General features: G+C 47.6%; 1 protein-coding gene across 1 annotated transcript; it reads left to right on the top strand.

Moving 5' to 3' along the window:
- Window positions 1–11,143: 11,143 nt before the first annotated feature.
- NQO1 (NAD(P)H quinone dehydrogenase 1) lies at window positions 11,144–20,942 on the top strand (the record flags this gene model as incomplete). The annotated part of the gene is given in 5 exon segments (XM_084644405.1): window positions 11,144–11,180; window positions 18,346–18,497; window positions 18,583–18,705; window positions 20,209–20,241; window positions 20,245–20,942. Coding segments are annotated over 5 exon segments (618 nt in total). The 3' UTR covers window positions 20,518–20,942.
- Window positions 20,943–22,870: the final 1,928 nt, after the last annotated feature.

The raw sequence follows: 22,870 nt of genomic DNA, 5'->3' as shown, positions 1-22,870 counted from the left end.
ATAAGGATTAGTACACAAATGAGGGGGGAGGGATAGCTCAGTGGTTTGAGCATTGGCCTGCTAAACCCAGGATTGTGAGTTCAATCCTTGAGGGGGCCATTTAGGGATCTGGGGTAAATAATGGGGATTGGTCTAGATGACCTCCTGAGGTCCCTTCCAACCCTGATATTCTATGATTCTATGAGGTGGGTACGGCACTGGCTAAAAGGGAGACAAGTTGTGATAAAAGAGGAACCATTAGGCTAGAGCGAAGTCACCAGGAGAGTTCCTCAAGGAGCAGTTGTGATGGTATCCCCAGGATACAACCTGGAACTGGGGTACTGCTGGGCCCCTTAACTCTCCAACCTGGGCTGTCTCTCACAATGCATTGCTAGCGACAAGCAGCAAACTCCTCCAGGTGCTATTATCACTCAGCACAACCACATGTGGAGCCCCACACCCAGCTAGATTGCATGAATGCTCCCTGAGCCACTCATGAATCACTCAGAGAAAGATACGAGCAAATCTCCCAAGCCCCCAGCCTTGCACCCCCAAAGTATACCGTCTTGCCCTGGTCAGAAGCCTGACCCCAGTATAAGTTTATTATCCAGTCCACCCCTCCCATGATGTCGAGAGGACACACACCAGCCTTTGTAAACTGAGGTGAGATTACCCAAGCACTTCAACCCAAATACACTGTTTTAGGTAAAACAGATTTATTAACTACAGAAAGATAGATTATAAGTGGTAGGCACAAAAGGTTAGAGATAGTTACCAAAGAAAATAAAAGGTAAATGTACAGTCTAAATCTTAAACCTTATTAGACTAGGCAGTAGTTGGATCAAGCAGTTTTTCTCATTTCACTGGATGTTGCAGGTAGGTTATAGTTCTTAATACACAGGCTTCCCCTTTAAGCCTGGGACCAGTCTCCTCAGTTCAAGTCTTTGTCATCCCAGCATTGTTGTTGCTTCCAGCATCAGTGGTGGAAGAGAAAGGCCAAAGCATGATGCCACTGTCCCCTATTTTATATCCTCTGTCCACGTGCCTAGAAAACAGAAGCCCAGACATGTCATGGTGGGCTTTGTTGAGTCAAAGGGTTGAGCAATCCCCCACTGTGTGATGCTTCTCTTACAGAATTGTAAATCCCTTATTTACAACTCCCCTGCTGATTAATGGTCTTTTAACACCCTCCTAGGAGTTTATTGTTACTGAAGAACTGGCAGTAGACAACTCTCAAACTTACAACATATTTCAGTAACAACCATAGAGTAAAATCTCATAACTTCATACACACTAACGATATACATATTTTGACAGAACAACGGGTTTCAGTAGATCATGACCTTTCATATGATATCTTCCATGGCATGCTTTGTATGAAATATACCATAATTCTGTTACAGGGGTGAATATTGGGGTTCCAGGATGTTTCTTTGAGGTACTGTGTGCCCCAGTGGTCTTGGGACCAATCTTATTTAATATTTTCATTAATGACTGGCACAAGAAGCAGGAGTATGCTAATGAAATTTGCTGATGAGAGAAAGTTGAGAGGCCGATTAGAATATCCTACTGAAAGAACCGGTTGACCCTGATGACTGGAGCAATGGAAATGAGATGAAGTTAAATAGTGCAAAGTACAAGGTGGTGCATTTAGGGGCCAATAACAAGCATTTCTGCCGTCAGCTGGGGACTCCTGGGGTGGAAATGACTGGCAGAGAAAGAGCTGGAGGTATTAGTTGATCACAGGATGATCACTGTGATGCAGCCACAAGAAAGGCAAAGATGCACCAGGCAAGGTATTTCCAGTGGCAGTAGGGACGGCTAATGCCATTGGGCGGTGCACTGATGAGACCGCATCTGGCACACTGTGGGAAATTCTGGTGACCCACATTCCAGAAAGATGAATTGCAATTGGAACAGGTGCAGAGAAGGGCTATTAGGTGATCAGGGGAATGAAAAGCCTATTTTATGCACGGAGACTTAGAGACCTAGGCTTGTTTAGCCTAGCAAAACAAAGAAAGAGGGGATAGAGTTGTTTTCTATAAATACATTTGGGAGGGTTTGCACAGGAACAAATGGGGATAAACTGGCTGTGAATAAATTTAGGCTGGAAGTTAGAAGAAGGTTTCTAACCATTAGAGGACCGAGGTTCTGGACCAATCTCCCAGTAGGAAGAATCAGGGTAAGAAAGGTAACTACTTTTAAGGAGCTTGATGAATTTATTATGGGGATTATATGATGGGGTTGCCTCTGATAGCAGGGGCTGGAATCACTGACCTGGGAGGTCCCTTCCAATCCTGTGTTCTTATGTTCAAAGTGGATGAAGATTTGGTACACAAGAAGAGACATCTTGATACTGATAACAGTTTATTTAACAACCCCTCAGCATTTTCCTTATGGTGAATATTACTCCAATGTCTCCTAGGTGACAGTCAGTGAACCTTCCTCAATTTCAGGGGTCCAATTTTGCTCTTGCCCAGGAAAAAGAGGCTTATTTTTGTCTTTTCTGATTCACCGTGCTTGGCAGCTACCAGGTATCTCTGAACAACATGTTCACAAAGTTTAGCCTTTTCGTAGTCAGATACACCAATTTGTTTTAAGAATGTCTTTCATCTCAGAGTGCAGCCAGCAAGTTGCTGAGGTTCTGCTATTTTCATCATCACTAAAGACCCCTCTCATTGGTCTAGTTGGTGGCCTGGAACCAGATACATTATTTCAGCATATTCCATTATCAATTATTTAAAAGACCTGTTAGAAGAGGGATAACAAAGCTTAACAAAGGGCCGATAACCTTCCTAAACTGTTATGCAATCTCCATCTTTCTTTTTAGGGCCAGTCTCTCATTGTTTCGTTTCTAATAAAGCCTCATCTCTGTTGGCAGACTTACCTGTTGGGGCTCCAGGGGGTCATTTCCTTTTAAAGTATTAAGCTCCAATTCTGAGATTGGCTACTATCACATCACCAGAGGCAGCACACAAAATAGCCTCTCTCTGCTACAGGGTAGCTTTGGTGAGCAGTTTTAAAAGGATCACATTTCTCCACATATGTCTTACTGCCAGCAAGTTTGTACCCAGATCTTTTGGGACCTGCGGACACAAACTCCAAATTGTGTTCCTTTGGCAGTATCTCATTGGTCAGATCCCCTAAACAATCCCTCAGCAATGGCGTCCAATCCCCTTCTTTATTCACAAAGATCACAAGAATCAGTGTCTGCAAACAATCTAACCATTGGTAGAGCTCTTGCCTCGCAGAAGCAGTGGGGGAGTGGGGGCGGAATCCCCAACCCGTCTATCACTAGCTTTCATGGCCTTCCATTCATGTTCCCATGTCATCCTCACCTCAGGGCCTTGCCTCCTCAGAAATTCAGGCTGCGGGTGCAGTGATCGCGCTGCCTGGAGCCCCAGAGCTGGGGGCGCTGTGGCCGTGCCCCCCAGGGGTTGTGGGCACGGAGGCTGTGGTGCATCGGGAGGGGGGCCTTGCCCCCCACCCCTAGCTGTCCGGGGCTGGGGGCCACGGTTGGGGGTGGTTTGGGCTCCTGCAGGGGAGGAGGAGATAAAAGGGGAGGGGAGGGGCCTCGGGAACAAGGGGAGGAGCCAGGAGTTAGCCTCCTGCTGCCGTGGCTAGCAGCAGTTCAGAAACGCTGCTTTCTCTCCAGGCCTCATGTGCTCTGCCCCAGGCCTAGGACCCACAGCTTTCGGATTCTCTGAAGTGCTGAAAAAAATGTGGGAAATGCCACTTGACTCCTTCCGACTCCATGGCCTTGGGCAATTTGCTGAGCTTCATGGACAGAAAATTTACAGAATCTACAAGTATGATTTCTCAGGCCCCCCGTTGGGCACATGAGTTTTCCACCCTGCATTAGAATGTCAGTGCCCATATTTTTCCTTAATCAACGAAGGATAAAAACTGTCGTAACTCTCAGTGTTGTGGACAATAAAGGTGAACCCCTTAAAATACTTGTCAACAAAATTGAGAACAAACTCAGTGACACAGTCATCCCCTTTAAAGTCCCAACTGGATGCATTATCTAACTGCCTGGCATAGATATAATTTGGCACATAGCCCAGTTTCTTGCATGCCTTCAAAGTCATATAAGAGATAATCCTCACCCTCTTCTCGAAAGCGAGGACTACATACAAAACACTAGGGGCCATTCGTGCTGTCAGTCTGCTCATAACACCGGGAATATGTCTTGCTTTCACATTAGTGATTTTTAACATTGTATAAATCACACCTACCACAAAGACACTTAGTGTCAGTCAACTTTACCAATTGCTCCCAAAGTTCTGGGTTTTGCTACACAGACATTAGACCTGCAAAATAGCTTACAGCTGGGCCACCCCAGTCTTGCCCCATACACTTCAACACCGTCTGTATTTACAGATGGACAGCAGTGCTTTTCACAGGCATGCTGGTGTTAGCTGGGGATATTATACTGACCCCCAAAATCTTCACACTTTACAAATGATCTCCTGGAAACTGGTGTTACAGGATTTAAATTAAGAGGGTTTCTGATAGCAAAAGTCAATAGGTGCTAATTATCAATAAATATAAAAGATTATGAAGAAATTCATTACTCGGCCACTTGGTCTTTTCCCCTCTGGTTCATCACCCCCGAAGGGGTGAAACCAGGCCCACAGACACAAGTTTACTTTGGCACATGCACTCCAAGAATGTGCACCCCAGAGACCTGCTTGGGGTGAAAATAAACAAAAGCGTTATTTAATAGACACGGCACAGACTCAAAGATCAAATAGTAAGGAAAAGCAAACCTGGACAAGCTCCACAAAAATAAACACAAAGATGCAACCTCAGGCTTTACCCTTTCAAATTAAATAAAATGCCTCCGATGAATTGGGCTGTAGCCCACGAAAGCTTATGCTCAAATAAATTGGTTAGTCTCTAAGGTGCCACAAGTACTCCTTTTCTTATTGTGAATACAGACTAACACGGCTGCTACTCTGAAACTTTTCTAATACAGGATACCTATTGCCTTTGACCCGGTTCCTACCAAACCCCCTGCCATTGAGGGGAGCCAGTGTTTCAGAGAGCACCCGCCAAGTGCGCATCCCTCGGTTTCTAGATGCATTTCATTTCATTCCCATCCCTTCCATTTTAAAAGGACTGTTCTTCTTCAGTCACTATAGCTACTCGATGTGAGGAAATTCCTAGTTTTCTCAGTGTCTGTCTATTAAATTGAATGTTGCCTTTTCCTTGGTTGTACAATGGATTGTTACTTGCACTGGGTTTTGTGTAAACACCTGTCTCGGGAGGTCTCTCTTCTTTCTGATTGCTTACTGTCCTGCTGCGGAGTGGTGCCTAAGTGTTATGAACACAATTCTCTATATACACAAATACTTAAATTGATAACCATAACCTGTATGCATAGCTCATAATGATCACTCCACTCAAAACATTACACATTTTCATAAAAGACTTTACTTGGCATGTTTTTAATAGTACAATAACACAGCATACAATTATAAGAACATAAGAATGGCCATACCGGATGAGACCAAAGGTCCATCCAGCCCAGTATCTGTCTACCGACAGAGGGAGTGAATCTAACAGGTAATGATCTAGTGATCTCTTTCCTGCCATCCATCTCCACTGTCTGACAAACAGAGGCTAGGGACACCATTCCTTACCCATCCTGGCTAATAGCCATTAATGGACTTAACCTTCATGAATTTATCCAGTTCTCTTTTAAACCCTGTTATAGTCGTAGCCTTCACAACCTCCTCAGGCAAGGAGTTCCACAGGTTGACTGTGCACTGAGTGAAGACGAACTTCCTTTTATTTATTATCTTATCTTACTCAACTGCTTATTCTTGGGGTTCAACGCTCCCACCCCGTTGTCCCCTCGGGGCGTCTGGATCCTGACTGTCACAGTTAGGTATGCCTTTCATTAGGGCATCTGTCTGCCATTTTTAAAGGCACATGCTAAAGATGTTGTGTAGAAAGAGGCAATTTGATTCCTGGTACAGAATTAAAACCAAATAAGGTTAACTGCTAAATTTACGTAGGTTTTATAAAAAGTTGGTGGAGAAATCTACATGCATTCCTTTTGGCTGGTATTTTTAACTCTGATTTATGTTTTAATGTGTGACAATGAATAAAATGCTATGTTCAGCATGACTCAGGAAACTATGGGTCAGTTAGATATTGATGGATAAATCCATAAAGTACTGTGCTCAGCAGGACTCAGGAAAATGTGACCCGTTGTAATATTGTGTGATGTGTCATCCCACTAGAGGTTCCGTGATTAAAGAATACCTTCTGACTGGCTCAGCCAATGAGGTTATCACAAGCTCCTAGAATAGAGGTGGGGGGAAAGGAGGAGTCCTTGTGGCAAATTTATTTGGGCATAAGCTGTCATGGGCTAGAACCCAATTCATCCAATATATGAAGTAAAAGATACAGGAGCAGGTATAAATACATGGAAGGATGTGGGCTGCTTTACCAAGTATCAGGTCAGTATAAACAGAGCAGTTTGTGTCATTTGGCCAGTAACTGTCTGTGGGATGAGATGCTTTTTTCTGCCCTCTGCCTTTTTTTCCTTTCTTGCTGTTTCAAAACCTTTTTGGTCATCTCTGAAAGATGTCCCCTGTAGTATGGGACTAGTTTTCTGGATGCAGGTTTTCTATCACTAATACTTTGTGATCTTTGTGCAGTTGTTTAAATCAACTATCTTTAGAAGTGTAATAACTGCATACAATTCTTTTTGCTAAAATGTATGCTTATATATCTATTAATACTCCTCCTTTATTCCTGTCATTAATACTTTGCATAGGTATTGAATGATTTTATTTAGAAATGCACTAACTACATAAAAATATTTTTCCTTTAAAAATGCATGTTATATATATAATATATACACACACACACACACCCTGATACAGATATATGTATTAACAATTCTTTATTCCGCTGCTACTAAGATTTAGTAAGTTATTTAGTGATTTTATTTAGAAATGTGCTGTGTTAAAATTATTTTTCTGTAAGAATACAGGTTAATCCTCCTCCTTTATTCTTCTATCATTCTGACTTCATACACCTGTTTACTAGTCTTTATTTAGAACTACCCTAAATGCATTCCCAGAGAGGAGTTATCAATGGTTCACAGTCATCCTGGAAGGGCATGATGAGTGGGGTCCTGCAGGGATCGGTTCTGGGTCTGGTTCTGTTCAATATCTTCATCAATGTTTTAGATAATGGCATAGAGAATACACTCAAAGTTTGCAGATGATACCAAGCTGGGAGGGGTTGCAAGTGCTTTGGAGGAGAGGATTAAAATTCAAAATGATCTGGACAAACTGGAGAAATGGTCTGAAGTAAATAGGATGAAATTCAATAGGGACAAATGCAAAGTATTCCACTTAGGAAGGAACAATCAGTTCCACACATGCAGAATGGGACATGACTGCCTAGAAAGGAGGACTGTGGAAAGGGATCTGGGGGTCAGAGGGGATCACAAGCTAAATATGAGTCAACAGCATAACACTGTTGCAAAAAAAAGCAAACATCATTCTGGGATGTATTAGCAGGAGTGTTGTAAGCAAGACATGAGAAGTAATTCTTCTGCTCTACTCCACGCTGATTAGGCCTCAGCTGGAGTATTGTGTCCAGTTCTGGGTACCACATTTCAGGTAAGACGTGGACAAATTGGAGAAAGTCCAGAGAAGAGCAACAAAAATGATTAAAGGTCTAGAAAACATGACCCATGAGGGAAGACTGAAAAAATTGGGTTTGTTTAGTCTGGAGAAGAGAAGACTTGAGAGGGGACATGATAACAGTTTTCAAGTACATAAAAGGTTGTTAGAAGGAGGAGGGAGAGAAATTGTTCTTCTTAACCTCTGAGGATAGGACCAGAAGCAATGGGCTTAAATTGCAGCAAGGGCAGTTTAGGTTGGACATTAGGAAAGACTTCCTAACTGTCAGGGTGGTTAAGCACTGGAATAAATTGCCTAGGGAGGTTGTGGAATCTCCATCATTGGAGATTTTTAAGAACAGGTTAGACAAACACATGTCAGGGATGGTCTAGATAATACTTAGTCTTGCCTTGAGTGCAGGGGACTGGACTAGAGACCTCTCAAGGTCCCTTCCAGTTCGATGATTCTATGATTATAAAAAGAATATTTTCCTCCAAAAACTAGGAAAAGGCATGAAAGCTATATTTATTCGTTTAGTTCTAATGTATCCAATACAGATAAATTAAATAATTTTGTAAAACTCTTTTCAAAATGGGCAATGGTGCCAAAAATGAGAGCTAGGGGCAGATCATAAGGCAAAAAGAGATGTGTGGAAACCTGTCATATTTATATAATTCTAAAAGCTCTGCATTGGCTAGAGATTCTCCCATCCAGATGCTGATCTCACTGAAGACCCTTCCTCTGCTGGTTCAAAAACAGGAAAGACAATACAGCAGTACACGTGCAATGGTCCCACTGTAGACAACATCCACTGAAAGCACAAAGAAAAGGACTCTTTGGACCTGCCAGCCCCCTATGTTTATGCAGACCCAGCTGCAATGCCTGTCTCAACACCACCGACAGGCACTAGGCCCTTGGGGCCTGGTCAACCCAACACGCCGGCTGGGGCCCAGCCTGCTACCCAGAGCTCTAGCCAGCCACAGTCCTCAGCTCCTGGCCTTTGCCAGGCTTTTTGCCCCCCAGCAGAAGCAGTCTGCCTGCTTCCCTCCCAGTCAGACTTCTGTTGCAGAGCTCCCCTCCTCTTCAGCCCACCACCAGCATAGGTATATCAAGGCAGGGTTCACTGGCCTCCTGGCCATAAAGGGGCAGTCAACCTTGCTACCAACTCCCCCAATATCTCAAATATCAGTTTTGCAGCAAGACCAAGAGAGATGCCGCTGTATGTTTTCCAATACGCATTACAGCTTGTCTTGGACAGCCGTGTCCTGTCTGTGACTTTTGCTGCTGTGGCTCCATGGTGGCTGGAAGCTGTGGGGTTCCCCCTCTGCCCATGGCAGCCGGAAGCTGCGGGGCGGGGGAGCCCTCTGCCCAGGGTGGCTGGGAGCTGCAGGGTGACCATATTTCCCAAAGAGAAAATGGGACACCCCCACCCGCTCGCCTAAGGCATCCCCCGGTGCGAGGCTGTCGTCCATCACTGGAACCCTGAGGAGGGCCCCCTCAGGAGCCTGTCACCTGTCGCTGGAACCTTGCAGGCGGCCCCATGAGGAGGCTGGAGGCTGTCGCCTGTCTCGGGAACCCTGCCAGGGCCCCACTGGCTGTCAGCTCTAGAGTCCTGCAGCCCCTGGGGCTGAAGCAGAGAATGTCAGGGATTCAGGACTTCCATGACCTCCATGACATAAAGGTCGCCTTAATTATTATGGATTTCCAAACTAAATTAGGCAGGTGATGAGTCAGGTCAATATGCAACCATGAGGCCCACAGCATATTTATATCAGACACCAGAGCATCCCTGTGCTGCAGTTATAACTACACAACCCAAACCAGTCCATCTTGTCACTGACCCTCCGTATCAAGAGCCTGAGACTGGCCCCAAGTAATCAACCACCACCCTGTACCAGTTGTGATGGGGCTCATTAGCAATTACCCCAGCAAAGGTGAGCGTGTAGCTCATAGAGCTGGCGTCTTAGCACTGACACAAAGGAACGTATAGGCCTGTATCCTGTAAGACATTAGCTAAGCAGTTAGCATAAGGCTCCAGCTGTTTCCTTCACAGGCTGATGGAGGAATCTTCCATCAAGCCAACTTGTTTGTCACCAAGTTCGATGCCGGCATGTCATTCCAGAGGTATTTGGTATGTACAGAACACACTTGCAAACTGAATTAGAGTCAACACGACAATTCCTTGCTCTGGCAATAGTGCAACTTTGCAAATGCAGACCGTGATGACAGATGCTGAATTAGACTTGCTGAGTTAATCAGTAATCCAGAGTCCAGAGAAGCTGTTGTTTCCATCGGTATATCAGGTGCTGAGGGCCGTCCACCAGAGGAGGTTCCCTAGGTGGCTGGTATCTAAGGAAGCAAACTCCTACAGTCCCCACAGACACTGGGCTCATTGTCGTGAGTGAAGTGAATGTGCCCATAGAACTTTGGGGATGCTGTCCCATGAATGAAGTTTGCACCTGGGTGTCTGGCTTTGCTCAGAGGCCTGCCTGGCACTTAATTCACTTGTTAATGCTCCTTATTTTGCCGGACTAAGTACTGCGGTAACAGGTGGACTCTGTTGGACTCCTTCCTTTTGTTTCTCTCTCTAATTATTGCTCTGGATACCGTCCACAATCAGCAAAGCTTTCTTGAAGTCCAGCTGACCCTCCGCAGCATCCTGAGTTGATGGCTGATCTGATTTTCAGATTCCTCTCCATTATTTCAGAGTCTGGTGCTCAGTAATGCTGGTCTCCTGCTGAGAGAAGCTAGAGGTGGTTGACTGCAGTCTCTGGAGTGCTACCGTGTGGTCCACGGCCACCTTAATTTTTAGTATGTAGTCCACTTCCCAACCTTACTTTTAGTTTGGGCAGGAGGCAGTCATCCTTACCATTAACGCGTAGGTGAGGTTTGCAGCCCCACTTAATGACAGCATCGTTGCACCACATGTCACTAGAGCTGCCTGAGAGCAAGTCACTTGATGATGAAAACAGTTACATCTACAGGACTGGACTAGACTGTCCAGAAAGAGAAAATTCAGTTTAAATCTCTTGATGGCCATGTGCTCAATATACACCGAAAAACATAATTCGCCATTCAATCATTGCAGCATTACAAAGCTGCATAGTGATCATCCCAAACAAGCCCGAGATAAGAACTGAACTGCACCAATGAAACAAAAACAGAAGGGACACTGCCTGGGAACACCAGCCTGCAGAGCGGGCATAGGCTGCTCGTGATCGCTCTGCCATAGGTTTGCGGTCGTCTCTAAGGGGCTCTGGAATCTTTCTGCCTAATCCCAACATTCCACTGACGCAACAACATAAAAAAGAGGCTGCTAATTGTTGGCACTGGGGAACGCTGAATTGATGTGTGACATCTAGCTCCACTCCTTAATGACCATGATGCTGTGAATAGTGCCTCCAGACAGAGCCTGGGCTAAGAAACTGAGCTCTCCTCAAAAGGAAAGCAAGATGTCCCAAGTCTCTTTGCCCCCTGGAGGACATTAGTTCCTCTCCAGCATTGTGTCGCGGATGGGAATTGTGGTGGAGGAAGTGAGTGTTCTCAGAGGTAACCCTGCCATGCCCTTTATAACCTCAGCACATGCTCAACGGTCACACCTATTTCTCTGCACTTGAGCAGCCACAGGGCAAAATCTTTTGTTTGCTGCTGTTATCCGATGGAGCTATACCCATGTTGTTCAGTGTGGAGTTCTGACAACTTCATAGCTTGCCTGGCTTCCCTCTACTCACAATTCCCCATCACAGGGGACAATCAGCCAGCTCCATAAAAGAGAACGGGGAGGCACGGGACAGTGCTGTTGCTGTGAGATTTCCCTGGAGTTTAAGGCCAAAGGACAGAAAATAGTTCAGAGCCAGCTAGTTCCTTGCTGGAGACTTGGGGGCCCCTTTCAGTGGAAGCAAGGGCAGCTGAGGGGCATATTTTCAAAACAGCCACTCACACCTGACAGTCCTCTAATGACAACAAGGGTGAGTAATCGCAGTCACCCTGGCTATTCACGAGGGCGGGGGTTAAACCCATTCAGTTCAACAGAATAAGTCAGCTCTATTGTACTCAACCACACGTCTGAACCATCCCTGTTTGTTTTATTGTAAACACATTTTTAGGATATTTTTCCCCTCCCACAACATACATTTCAGCTTTTTTGCTGTCAATGGGTCTCTCTTACACAAAAGACACAAGAGCTAGGTTCTCACAAACAATTTTTTTTTTTATTTAAAAGACATACAGCTCCTTGAAAACAAACCAAGATGCTCCATTAAAGAAAGAAAAAAAAAAAACCTTTAAGCTCCCTTAAGGGCCAGAGACCTTTTAACAGAAACACAGAGAGTCACAAAGCCCTTTTCAATAGATTGTTTTTTTTAAATTTACAGCTACCAAGTTTAATATCGCATGTTTGGCCCCTCACCATTTTCTTACTTCATCTTTTTAGATTTCTTACAAAGAGCTTTTTCTGAAGCAGGGTTCTGTAACTTTTTGTGCGGACCAGACGGTCAATATAACGCTCTAAGTAGGCATCTTCCAGTTTGGCCATTTTCTTTAAAACATGGTCAGGGTCTCCACTGAATTGCACAGCATTTATCAAGGTCACCCCTTGCGCTAAATGTTCTTGGGTGAGGCACAGACATTGCATAGCATAACCTATGGCAATCACAGCGTTTAATAAGCTTTCCAAACACAGCTCAGCACACAGGCCCCGGAGCTGGCAGTTTATATCCACCGAAGTCCAAGTCACACAGTCATGATGCCACTGGCCTGGCACATCTATGACACAGCCCTCACAATCTTCAAAAAGCTTTCCCCTAAGACAGTGATTAAGAACAGCATAAACAGCAACGCGTACAATAGTCCGCATGACCTTTTTACGCTCACGACAGGGCTCGGGGGGGAGGCCGGGGCCATTATAAGCGCTAATGAGGGGCGCCCCACCTGTTCGTGCTGTGGCCCCAAGTCTGGATCGCCAGCTGCTATGGCAGGTGAGCGAGGGAGCGGGAAGCTGCGGCCGGCCCAGCCCAGCCCGCGGCTTTGCTGCACTGGGGCCAGGCGGGTGCATGTCTGTCCGGGCCACTCCCCACGTAAATGGCTGCTCTGGGCACTCCGGCGCCGGCTCTTCGCAGCAGCATGTCTGCCCAGCCCAGGGCACCCGGGTCAGGTCCTGTCCTGTCCCCGCTCCCTTCCCTGCCCTGCCCGCCCCGGAGCCCCCCTGCGTTGCGCACCGCCTCGCTCTGCCCTGCCCGGGCTCCGGCCCGCACAGTACCCGGGCAAAGTGTGTTGAAGTGGGCCGGGGAGCGCTGGCCCCAGGACACGGCAAGCCCCGCAGGGACCCTGAGCGGCTTGGGCTGGGCGGGCACCTGGCGCGGCGTTGCCAAAACCCAACCGCCCCCAGCGTATGGGGCAGGGGTACTGGGGGGGCCGCTGCCTCCCCCCCCCGCTGTGAACGGTGGGTTCGGGGCTATTTCCAGTCATTGAACAGCTCAAGGCCCACTGATTGTGCATCTCATCCTGTAACACCCGGGCTGGTGTCTGGTATCAGGTCTGCTCTCGATGACAAGGGCGCATGTTCTTGTCTTTTTCCTTGTCTTTTTTTTTTTAATGGAGGTGGTGACTTTGAAATAAAGGATACACAGTTATTCCTTACTGGAGAGTAAGGTGCACTTTTCTTCCAAGCTGGGCCGTTAGCATAATACAATAATACCTAGCTCTTCATTTACTCCTTCTCATAACACAAGAACAAACAAAAGGAAGTATTTCTTCACACAACCCACAGTCAACCTGTGGAACTCCTTGCCAGAGGATGTTGTAAAGGCCAAGACTATAACAGGGTTCAAAAAAGAACAAGATAAATTCATGGCGGATAGGTCCATCAATGGTTGTTAGCCAGGATGGCAGGGATGGTGTCCCTCATCTGTGTGTGCCAGAAGCTGGGAATGGGCGACAGGGGATGAATCACTTGATGATGACCTGTTCTGCTCATTCCCTCTGGGGCACCTGGCATTGGCCACTGTCAGCAGACAGGATACTGGGCTAGATGGACCTTTGGTCTGACCCAATGTGGCCGTTCTTATGTTTTCCATGGCCCTGGCTGTGACACAGTATCCTGACCCCTGGGTGCAGAGTCATAGTGAAACAGCTGTGGTTTCTCTCAGCCCATTACAGACATCTATAGTCCAGATCCATAAATTGATCACAAGGCGAGTATCTCACTAATCCAGGACCCTCCCTTCATGCTCTGGAATCAATATCAAACAAATCTGAGCAGAGCAGGGCTGAAGTAGCTGTGTCTGGGGTCTAGAGACCAGAGGCTGGGCTTGGTGGACAGGGGAATGAGTTTTGTTAGAGAGGGTTCAAAACTATAACGTAGAAGCAGTTGAGAGGTTCCCCACAGTTGGGCAGCACCTTTGCACTTGTCTCCCAAATACAGAGAAGTCAGTCCCACTGCCAAGGGCAAGTTATATCCCCTGCTTCAACTGCTCACCAAAGGGGCTGATCAGTTGACTTGGTCTCCACCAAGCACCCACCCCCATCTCCTCCCCTCGCACGCACAGGTCATGCTGGCAATTGGCAACTCTGGTAGTTGCCCAGGGTGGTAGATTCCTGAGGGTAGCAGATTTTGGGAGCTCTCCTGGTTTCTTTCCTGTGGGGTGGTGGCTGCCCCATAGGGAAAGAGGCAGGTGGGGCTGCCCATGGTGGGGGAAAGGAAGAGCCCCCTAACAGGCTCTGGGGAAGTTCTCCCCTCCCCAGCTCGTCCCTACCCAGGTCAGGGAACTCATGGTTATAGCTCAGACACTGAATGGCACAGGGCTGTTCCTGGTGGCACCAGCCAGTACTGGCTGCTATGGGCCCTGCTGCCTGGGAAGCCCCCTACCCAAGCTGCTACCTTCTGTGGCTGTCCCATGCTAGGAGCCTGAAAATTAGGCCCTCCCCTGTAGGGGTGGACCCAGGAGTGGGGGTGGTTAGGACCAGGCAGGGAATGGGGAGTGGACTGGTGCTGCAGACTGCTGGGCAGACAGTGCCCAGGTCATGGTGGGGTTGAGCTGAGCGGCTCCAGGGCAGGGGGCCAGAGGAGCCTTGGCTCATCTCCAACATCAGCTGCCTTCACTCTTGCTGTGGAGTATCTCCAGCAGAAATCCCCTGACCAGGCCGACTTCCTCCTTTACAAATTCATGATCTCTTCCCTCACTTCTGCCATCTTCCTTGCTAAACAACCCCACTTCTCTAGTTGGCTGAACTCCAGGCCTGCAATCTCAGCTGCATGTTTGCCCCCTTTGATTCACTCCTCAAACCCTCGTCTCCTGTCTCCACTTCTCTCTCTGCACAGGATCTCGCAGATTTCCTCCAAAAGAAAGTTGACAAGACACAAGATGTCTTTCTCCCTCCCATTGGCTTGCATTCCCCTGCAGTTCTCGCCTCCTCCTGTCACATGCACACACACTTGTTTGCTCTCCTCCGCTTGCCCCAGTCATCCATCTCCTTATCATACTTGCGCGCCCTCTCGCGCTGACCTCATTGTTCTCCCTAACCTCTCACTCTTTCCCTCAAGACAAGCAGCCTTACAAACAAACTAGAAACAGAAAAACCAATACGGCACACTAACTGGATTAAACGCTGGCTAACTGATAGATCTCAATGTATTTGTAAATGGGGAATCATCGAGTGAAAACCTTTCTGGGGGGAGTGTCTCACAAAGATCAGTTCTTGGACCTGTGCTATTTAACATTTTTATTAATGACCTGGGAAAAAACATAAAATCAATCAGTAAAAGTTTGCAGATCTGCCAAAAATTGGGAGAGTGGTAAATAATGAAGACAGGTCACTGACCGAATGATTTGGATAGATTGATACAAGCAAACAAGATGCATTTTAATATGGCTGAATGTATATATCTAGGAACAAAGAATGCAGGCCACACTTACAGGATGGGAGAAACTATCCTGGGAGGCAGTGACCCAAAGAGATTTGGGGATCATGATTAAGGCTACATTTTAGTCACAGCTCACAGAGCTGCCTGGCCACACCTCCACCTGGCAGCTGAGCAAGGGGGATGTCACCACTTCTGGGGAGCCCCCCAAATAAGTGCCACCCAGAGCCCACCTCATCCCCTCCCATGCCCCAACCCCCTGCACCCTCCCACACCCCAACTCTGCTGCTGGAGGGGTGTAGGATGCAATGGCCCGAGACTGCCCCAGCAGCGGCCAGTGCACCTGGTGCAAGGGCTGCCCTTGCTGCCCTTGAGCCAGGCGCACTGGGCACTTCAGAAGTCATGGAGGTCACAGAATCCATGACCTCTGTGACAGACTCGCAGCCTTAATCGTGATGGATAATCCGTTGAACATGAGCACCCACTGTGATGCTGTGGCCAAAAGTGCTAATGCGATCCTGGGATGCATAAACAGTGGAATCTTGAGTCTGAGTAGAGAGGTTATTTTACCTCTGTATTTGGCACTGGTGCGACCGCTGCTGGAATAATGCATCCAGTTCTGGTGTCCACAAGTCAAGAAGGACGTTGATAAATGGGACAGGGATCAGAGAAGATCCATGAGAAAGATTAAAGGATTAGAAAACCTGCCTCATAGGAACAGACTCAAAGAGCACAATCTACTTAGTTTAACAAAGAGAAGGTTAAGGGCTGACTTGATTTGTCTGTAGCGTATTGTCCGCTACATGGTGGAAAAATATTGAAAAATGGGATCTTCTATCTAGCAGAGAAAGGTCTAACACAATTCAGCTCATGCTGGAAGTTGAAGCTAGACAATACAGACTGGAAATAAAAGGTGTAAACTTGTAACAGTGAGAGTAACTATTCTTGGAGGAACTTCTCAAGGGTCATGGTTCAGGATAAGATTTTTGTCATGGAGGTCACGGATTCTGTGCCTTTCAGAAACCTTTGTGACATTTTCCGCTTCAGCCCCATGCTGGAGGGGGCCCTGGAGCTGTAAGCTGCTGTCATTGGTGCTGGGAGTGGGAGCTGGAGCTGTCAGTCCTTCTCCCTCCCCCCAGTGCTGGTTATTTGTAGTAAAAGTCACAGACAAGTCATAACCTTCTGTGAATTTTTGTTTATTGCCCGTGACCTGTACGCAACTTTTCCTAAAAATAATAGCAACAAAATCTTAACCTTCGTCATGGTGGTTTCTCCATAACTGGCAGTTTTTCCAATTGAGATTGGATGTTTTTCCAAAGGATAGGTTGTAGGGAAAGTCACAGACAAGTCATAACCTTCATGACATTTCCAGCATGGCCCACCTGATGATCACTTTAGATAAGCTATTACCAGCAGGACAGTGGGGTGGGAGGAGGTATTGGTTCATATTCTCTGTGTATATATAAAGTCTGCTGCAGTTTCCACGATATGCATCTGAGGAAGTGAGCTGTAGCTCACGAAAGCTTATGCTCTAATAAATTGGTTAGTCTCTAAGGTGCCACAAGTACTCCTTTTCTTTTAGCTGTTTGTTCTAGCTCAACATGGCTAAACCAGAGCTCTTCATCTTGCTCTCACTGCTACTTCCTTTCTTGGTCTCTCTGGACACTACTACCTCCCTGCCCGTCACTCAGGCTGAGTAAATCTTCCCAATTCTTTGTGTGTAACATCTAAGAGCCCCTTTCCGATCCATCCACACAGCTAAAACTCTTGTCCGGGCTCTCATAAGGATTACGGCACCATCCCTCTTTGTATCCCTCCACTGATTCCTCTTTATCAGGCTACTTGTCTTTCCTTCCAAGGCCCTTCATGGCCTGCCACCACCCAACCTGTCACCTTTCAGTCAGTATGGAAAGGCCGACTTCTGCCTCGATCAATCAGCCAGTGGTGCCAGCCTCCAGTGCCCAGTTACATTTTCAAACCGGCACCTACAGGCTCGCACGAGAGGTGCTTCGCATGAACATCCACACAGCAGTGTCCTCCTTCAGAACCCACCTTTCCTGGGGTGCATATGGAACCCTGGGCTGCTGGGGCCATCACCTGTTGTGCCAGCCAACGTTATCTCCTTGATTCTCATGCTCCCCTGTCGGTCGGTCTCTTGTCTTCTACTTGGCTTGGGAGGTCTTTGGCACAAGGACCATCTTTTTTGCTCTGGTAGTGCAGTACCTAGCACATTGGGCTCCTCGAGGACACAGTAATGCAAATAAATTTCATATTTACAGACTGTAACATGAGGTTTGGGCCAAGGGTCTGGTATCACAGTACTGTCCTCTGAGGACCACTGTCCATGACAGCTTGATCCCTGGCTGACCAGGAGAGGTGGTGGCAAGTTGGGCTGATGTATGAAGTTTTGCTAGACAGGGTTTTATGGGATATACTTTGTCCTCCCCTTTGCCCCCAAATCCCTCCTGCCTCGATTCACATTTGTTGCTGAGTCTGGAGTACAGCATGTACTAGGAGCATGTGTCTGGGAGGGTGCATGGAGGGAGGCTTGTACACAGCCCCCACCCCTGCCAATTGCTGAACGGACTGTTGCATCAGCTAGGATCTGTGCACAGTTTTTAGGAACAGTAGGGGAGTCCCACATACTAATCACACAACACTTTGCAATGCTTTGAGTGACACCTGCGGGTTTATGAAAGTGCACAGAATAGTCAGTCCCCTTGTTCTAAAGAGTCAGTTCTTGGTCACCCCAAAGGCAAATCATAGAAAAGCTGCTCAGTTTTATGATTGGTCTCTTGGGTGTCCCTTTCTCCCACAAAGGAGGAAAGGGCTCTAGCTTGCTGATGTGCTTTGCAGGAAGAAAGGCCCTGATTGTGTTGGCACACGAGGAGAAGAACTCCTTCAATCATGCCATGAAAGATACTGCTGTGGGTGTGCTGCAGAAGAGAGGCTGGAGTGTCACCATTTCTGACCTATACAAGATGAAATTTAACCCTGTGCCATCACTGGTACTGAACATCACTACTCCCCTTAAAGTTCAGCATTTCCCATCTTTGTTCTTAGTACTGACCTCTGTCTCCTATCTCAGGTAAGTCAAAAGACCCCAAGAACTTCAAGTATGGTCCTGAGACAGCCTTGGCATGGGCAGAAGGTTGGCTGAGCAGCGACATTGTAGCAGAACAGAAGCTTGAAGCTGCAGACCTTCTGATATTCCAGGTACCATCTCTCCCTGCCAGAGGAAAGGGGAAAGTCCTGGGTTGAAAGAGAAGCATAATCATTACCGGACACTATTCTGGAAAGTGGGAGAGGTGATAGTGTCCCTGTAAAGGGAAGGATCTGTCTCTCCTGCCCCAGAGGTTGAAGCTAGCACGTATATGCGTATCCGCCTGTGGTGTGGGTAATAGAACTGAACACTGGCTTGTGGCACTCCCCAGGGCAAGGCTTCGGTGGAGATGGATAGGCTCAGCCAGCTGGAAAAGAGACTAGATATGGGGTAGGCTTGGCGGTTTGAGGCCCAAAGCCATTTCTCTACATCTAGGTTGACTCCACTGTAACGCAGGGCTCTATCCCTCGGTTGCTGTGCCAGGACCCCCCTGCTCAGCCCCTGGCACAGTGCTAGTTTGGGAAACTGGGGTCAGGTCCAACCTGCGTGCACAGGGGGTGAGGAAAGCTCAGGGTTGCTGGCAGGTATTGCTTGCCTGTTTGAAGCACAGATGGGAACTGAAGAGAAACAGTCAAACTAAAGAGTCCCATTCAACTGGGCCCAAGCAAACACTGTGAGTTTTAGTATGGGTAACATAAAGGGGTGCAGTTAGGCCCAAAGAATGTCAGCGTTGCTTACAGGCTGGAGGACTGGAGCCTGGGAAGAGTTTGGGGGCTACTCAGCTGCACATGAGCTTTCAGTGAAACACTGACGGGGATACATGAGCAGGGGAATCTCACGTAGGAGCAGTCAGGTCACTTTACCTCTGCATTGGGCGCTGGTGCAACCTCTGCTGGAATCCTGTGTCCAGTGCTGGTGCCCACAAGTCCAGAAGGATGTTGTAAATTTGAGAGAAGAGCCACGAGATTGGTTATAAGGCAGGTTTTCTAACCATGTAGTGATAGGCTCAAGGAGCTGAATCTGTGTAGTGTAACAAAGAGACGGATAAGGGGTGACTTGATGAGTGTGCTCTAAGTTCCTCCAAGGGAACAAATATTTAATAATGGGCTGCTCAATCTAGCAGACAAAGGTAGAACAAGATCCTGTGGCTGGAAGCTTGACAAAACGAGAGGGGAAACAGAGTAATTAACCATGGGACGAACCAAGGGTTTTGGTGGATTCTCTATCATGGGCAACTTTTAAATGAAGATTGGATCTCTTTCTAGAAGCTGTGTTCTGGGAAGTTCTGCAGCCTATGCTACAGCAGAGGTCAGACTGGATGATCACAATTGTCCCTTCTGGTCTTGGAATCTATAAAACTCCAGGCCAAAATTCCTGCAGCACAAGGGGATGCAAGTCACCCCTCCTGCTGTACAGCTAAACCCATAGAACAAGACATAACTTGAGGAATTAGATTTTCACAGCAAACCAGAAACCCTGAGGGTACCAGTATGTGCTGTTACTCTTGGTTCTCGGCCTTCTCCAGTAGTTGTAATAGCCTTGAACTGAAGGCGGCCTGTCCTGCCCAAATAAAAGCCTTGGCAGTCTTAGAGCTTTCCTGTGTTTTCTCATTCTAGAGTGGCCTGCTCCATTTCTGTGGCTTGCAAGTCTAGGAGCCCCAAATCGCCTACAGCATTAGTCACGCTCCTGAGGATGCCCGTTTGCAGATCCTGGAGGACTGGAAGAAGCGACTGGAAGCTATCTGGGAAGAGAAACCTATCAGTTTTGTTCCAGACATCAACTTTGATCTGAGCTACGTAGGGGGCTTTGTGCTGAAACAGGAGGTGCAGGACCGCCAGAAAGCTCAGAAATATGGGCTGAGTGTGGGGCAGCACCTGTGGAAAGCCATCCCACCTGACAGCCAGGTCAAAGCCCAGAAGAAATAGCTTCCTCTGCAACACAAGGCCCAGTGGGCTCCTCTCTGGTCTCTATCACTGTGTGGCTCTGCCATGGTGGCAGGTCTCTTGGCTTTACCCTACTTTCAAATGCCTTTCTGCTCTTTCGTAGGGCGAGGAGAGCATTTCTTCTCTTCCCACCTCTTCCTCATGGGGGCGTTGGTGCCTCTTGCAGGCTACTCCTATCTCCCCTTGACTCAGGGAGGCGTCAGTGCCATACCTCCTCCAGTCAGGTAGCGGTAATTAACCTACTGGGTTCCAATAGCATCTGAGAGTGGGATGAGTTGGGAATCTTGCCTCCCTATTATTACATGGTGCTTGCTGTTCACTACCCTGGTGGTCTTGGTATCGTACAATGTAAGCTCTCTGTTCATGTATAACACAATGATTCTAAATAAAGAGGTTTCCTATTGGAACTGCTTATTTTATATATCTGTGTCCTTGTGTTCAGGGGTGACCTTCAGGCCTGGACAACCCCTGCACTGAGTTATTGCACCCGCCCCCGAGGTCTCTACCAATCTGACCTGGGGGGAAATTCCTTCCCAATGCAGATACGGTGATTCGTTAGACCTGAGCATGGGCGTGAGACCCACCAGCTAGACACCTGGGAAAGAATTCTCTGTAGTAACTCAGAGCCTTCCCCTCAAGTGTCTAGTGTTGCCCACTTTCTAATCCCACAAAACCAAACACCCTAGCCATGCCCCTTCCCTGAGGCCCTTTCCCCAAGGCCCTGGCCCTCACATTTCCCCTTCCCTCGGTGGCTCGCTCTCCCCCACCCTTTTAGAAACGCCCCTTGTTTGTTTTGGAGGGAAGTCCCTGCTCTGCTGTCTAAATTTATGATCCTGCTACTTGCAAGGAAGGTTTCCATTGGGTTTAGAGACCTCCCTGATTTGTCTTGGGTCCACCATTCCAAAGAGCAGAGAAAAGCCACAGCCATCTCTACTGTTCTTTCTACATTGGCTGCCGAGTGTAGCCCTGCTGCAGGAACAGCATCACTGACAAAGCGTGCAAGCTGGCTCAAGGTGCTACCTCAGTCAATACCAGGAGGACAATAGGGGCAAGAATCTCCATCAGGTCACTTGAATAACACAAGTTTTGCCCCCTCTCTAGCTCACCTTGTTTTCATTACGTTTTCAAGTTGTCACACAGCTTGGAAGGTGATCTGGCTGCTGGGAGGAAAACGTTTGGTCTTTGTTTAACCACTAGGCTGAACCTCAGGAAGAGGACTGGCACTGCTGGCCCTGTCTCTTCCTGGGTAAGGCCTCACATTTGGTAGGGTCTGAGGTCAGTGCCAAAAGCTATTTCGCAGACCCCTTTGGGCAGTGGCCAGGCCAGGAGGAGGGTGCAGTCCTGTAAGTGCATATGTATCAGTGCAAACCTGATCATCAGTAGCCCTGGGCTATGGTAATATGCAGGTATTATGCTTGCAAATCTCTTGGCACAATTAAGTTTCATGGATGAGTGATGAGGAGATTCCCCCTTTAATCATGATATGTTGAAGAAGCCATTGAGCCACTTCAAGCCTGCTCTTTGGACTGGTAAAAGAAGTGGAGTGTATCCCTTGCCCACATTTAGAATTTGCTAGTGGGAGAAGGGTCACTCCTTTTACATTAGAGGAGCATACTTCCGTGGCCTTGGTGGTCTGATTCTTAGCCAAAGGGACACAGCTTCCCTCGGAGCCAGCGCAAGGTTTGAAATTATCCTCGCATCACTCCTACACAGACTGGAATGTTCTGATGTGCCTTAGAGAGCACACTGTGCAGCTCTGCTCTACAAGGACAGGCCACCCTGACTACTGGACCCTCAGACTCTCCCATCCAGGAGCTAGCGTGCCATAGCCACACCCCGAGAGCCTGGCTTCTAAGAGACTAGCCTGCAATCACTTGGCAGGTAGTCCTAAGGTCCTCAACTGCAATCCAGATTTTCCTTCACTTCTAAAATAAATGAGGGTCTATTTGCCCTATCCCTGGAGGCTTCCCTCACTGGATTTGGAAGTGAGGCCCAGGGAGATGACACACAAGGTGTGCAGGTCCTGCAGCCAGGTGGGTGTGCTGTCAGCAAGGCGCTCTCCATGTGCAGAACAACAGGCAGAATGGCCTGGGCTGCATTCCAACAGGCACCTATGTGCTGGGCCCTTCCTTTTGGGAACTGTTGAAAGAAGGGAGCAGCCACTGCTGCTGCCACCTCTGGCTCTGAAGGAGCCCAGCACAGCTGGGCAGCTAGGAGAGGTTTAGGGTTGAGCCACTAGATGGCACATGCCAGCTGTTGGTTGGTCGGAGCTGCAGCATGGATAGAAGAGAAGGGAGCAGTAACGCAGCCATTGCTATAGTGATTCACTGGTGGC

The sequence above is a fragment of the Lepidochelys olivacea genome, assembly GCF_965140295.1.
Source record: "Lepidochelys olivacea isolate rLepOli2 genome assembly, chromosome: 12".
Classification (NCBI taxonomy): domain Eukaryota; kingdom Metazoa; phylum Chordata; order Testudines; family Cheloniidae; genus Lepidochelys; species Lepidochelys olivacea.
This window is presented reverse-complemented; position numbering and strand designations above follow the sequence as displayed.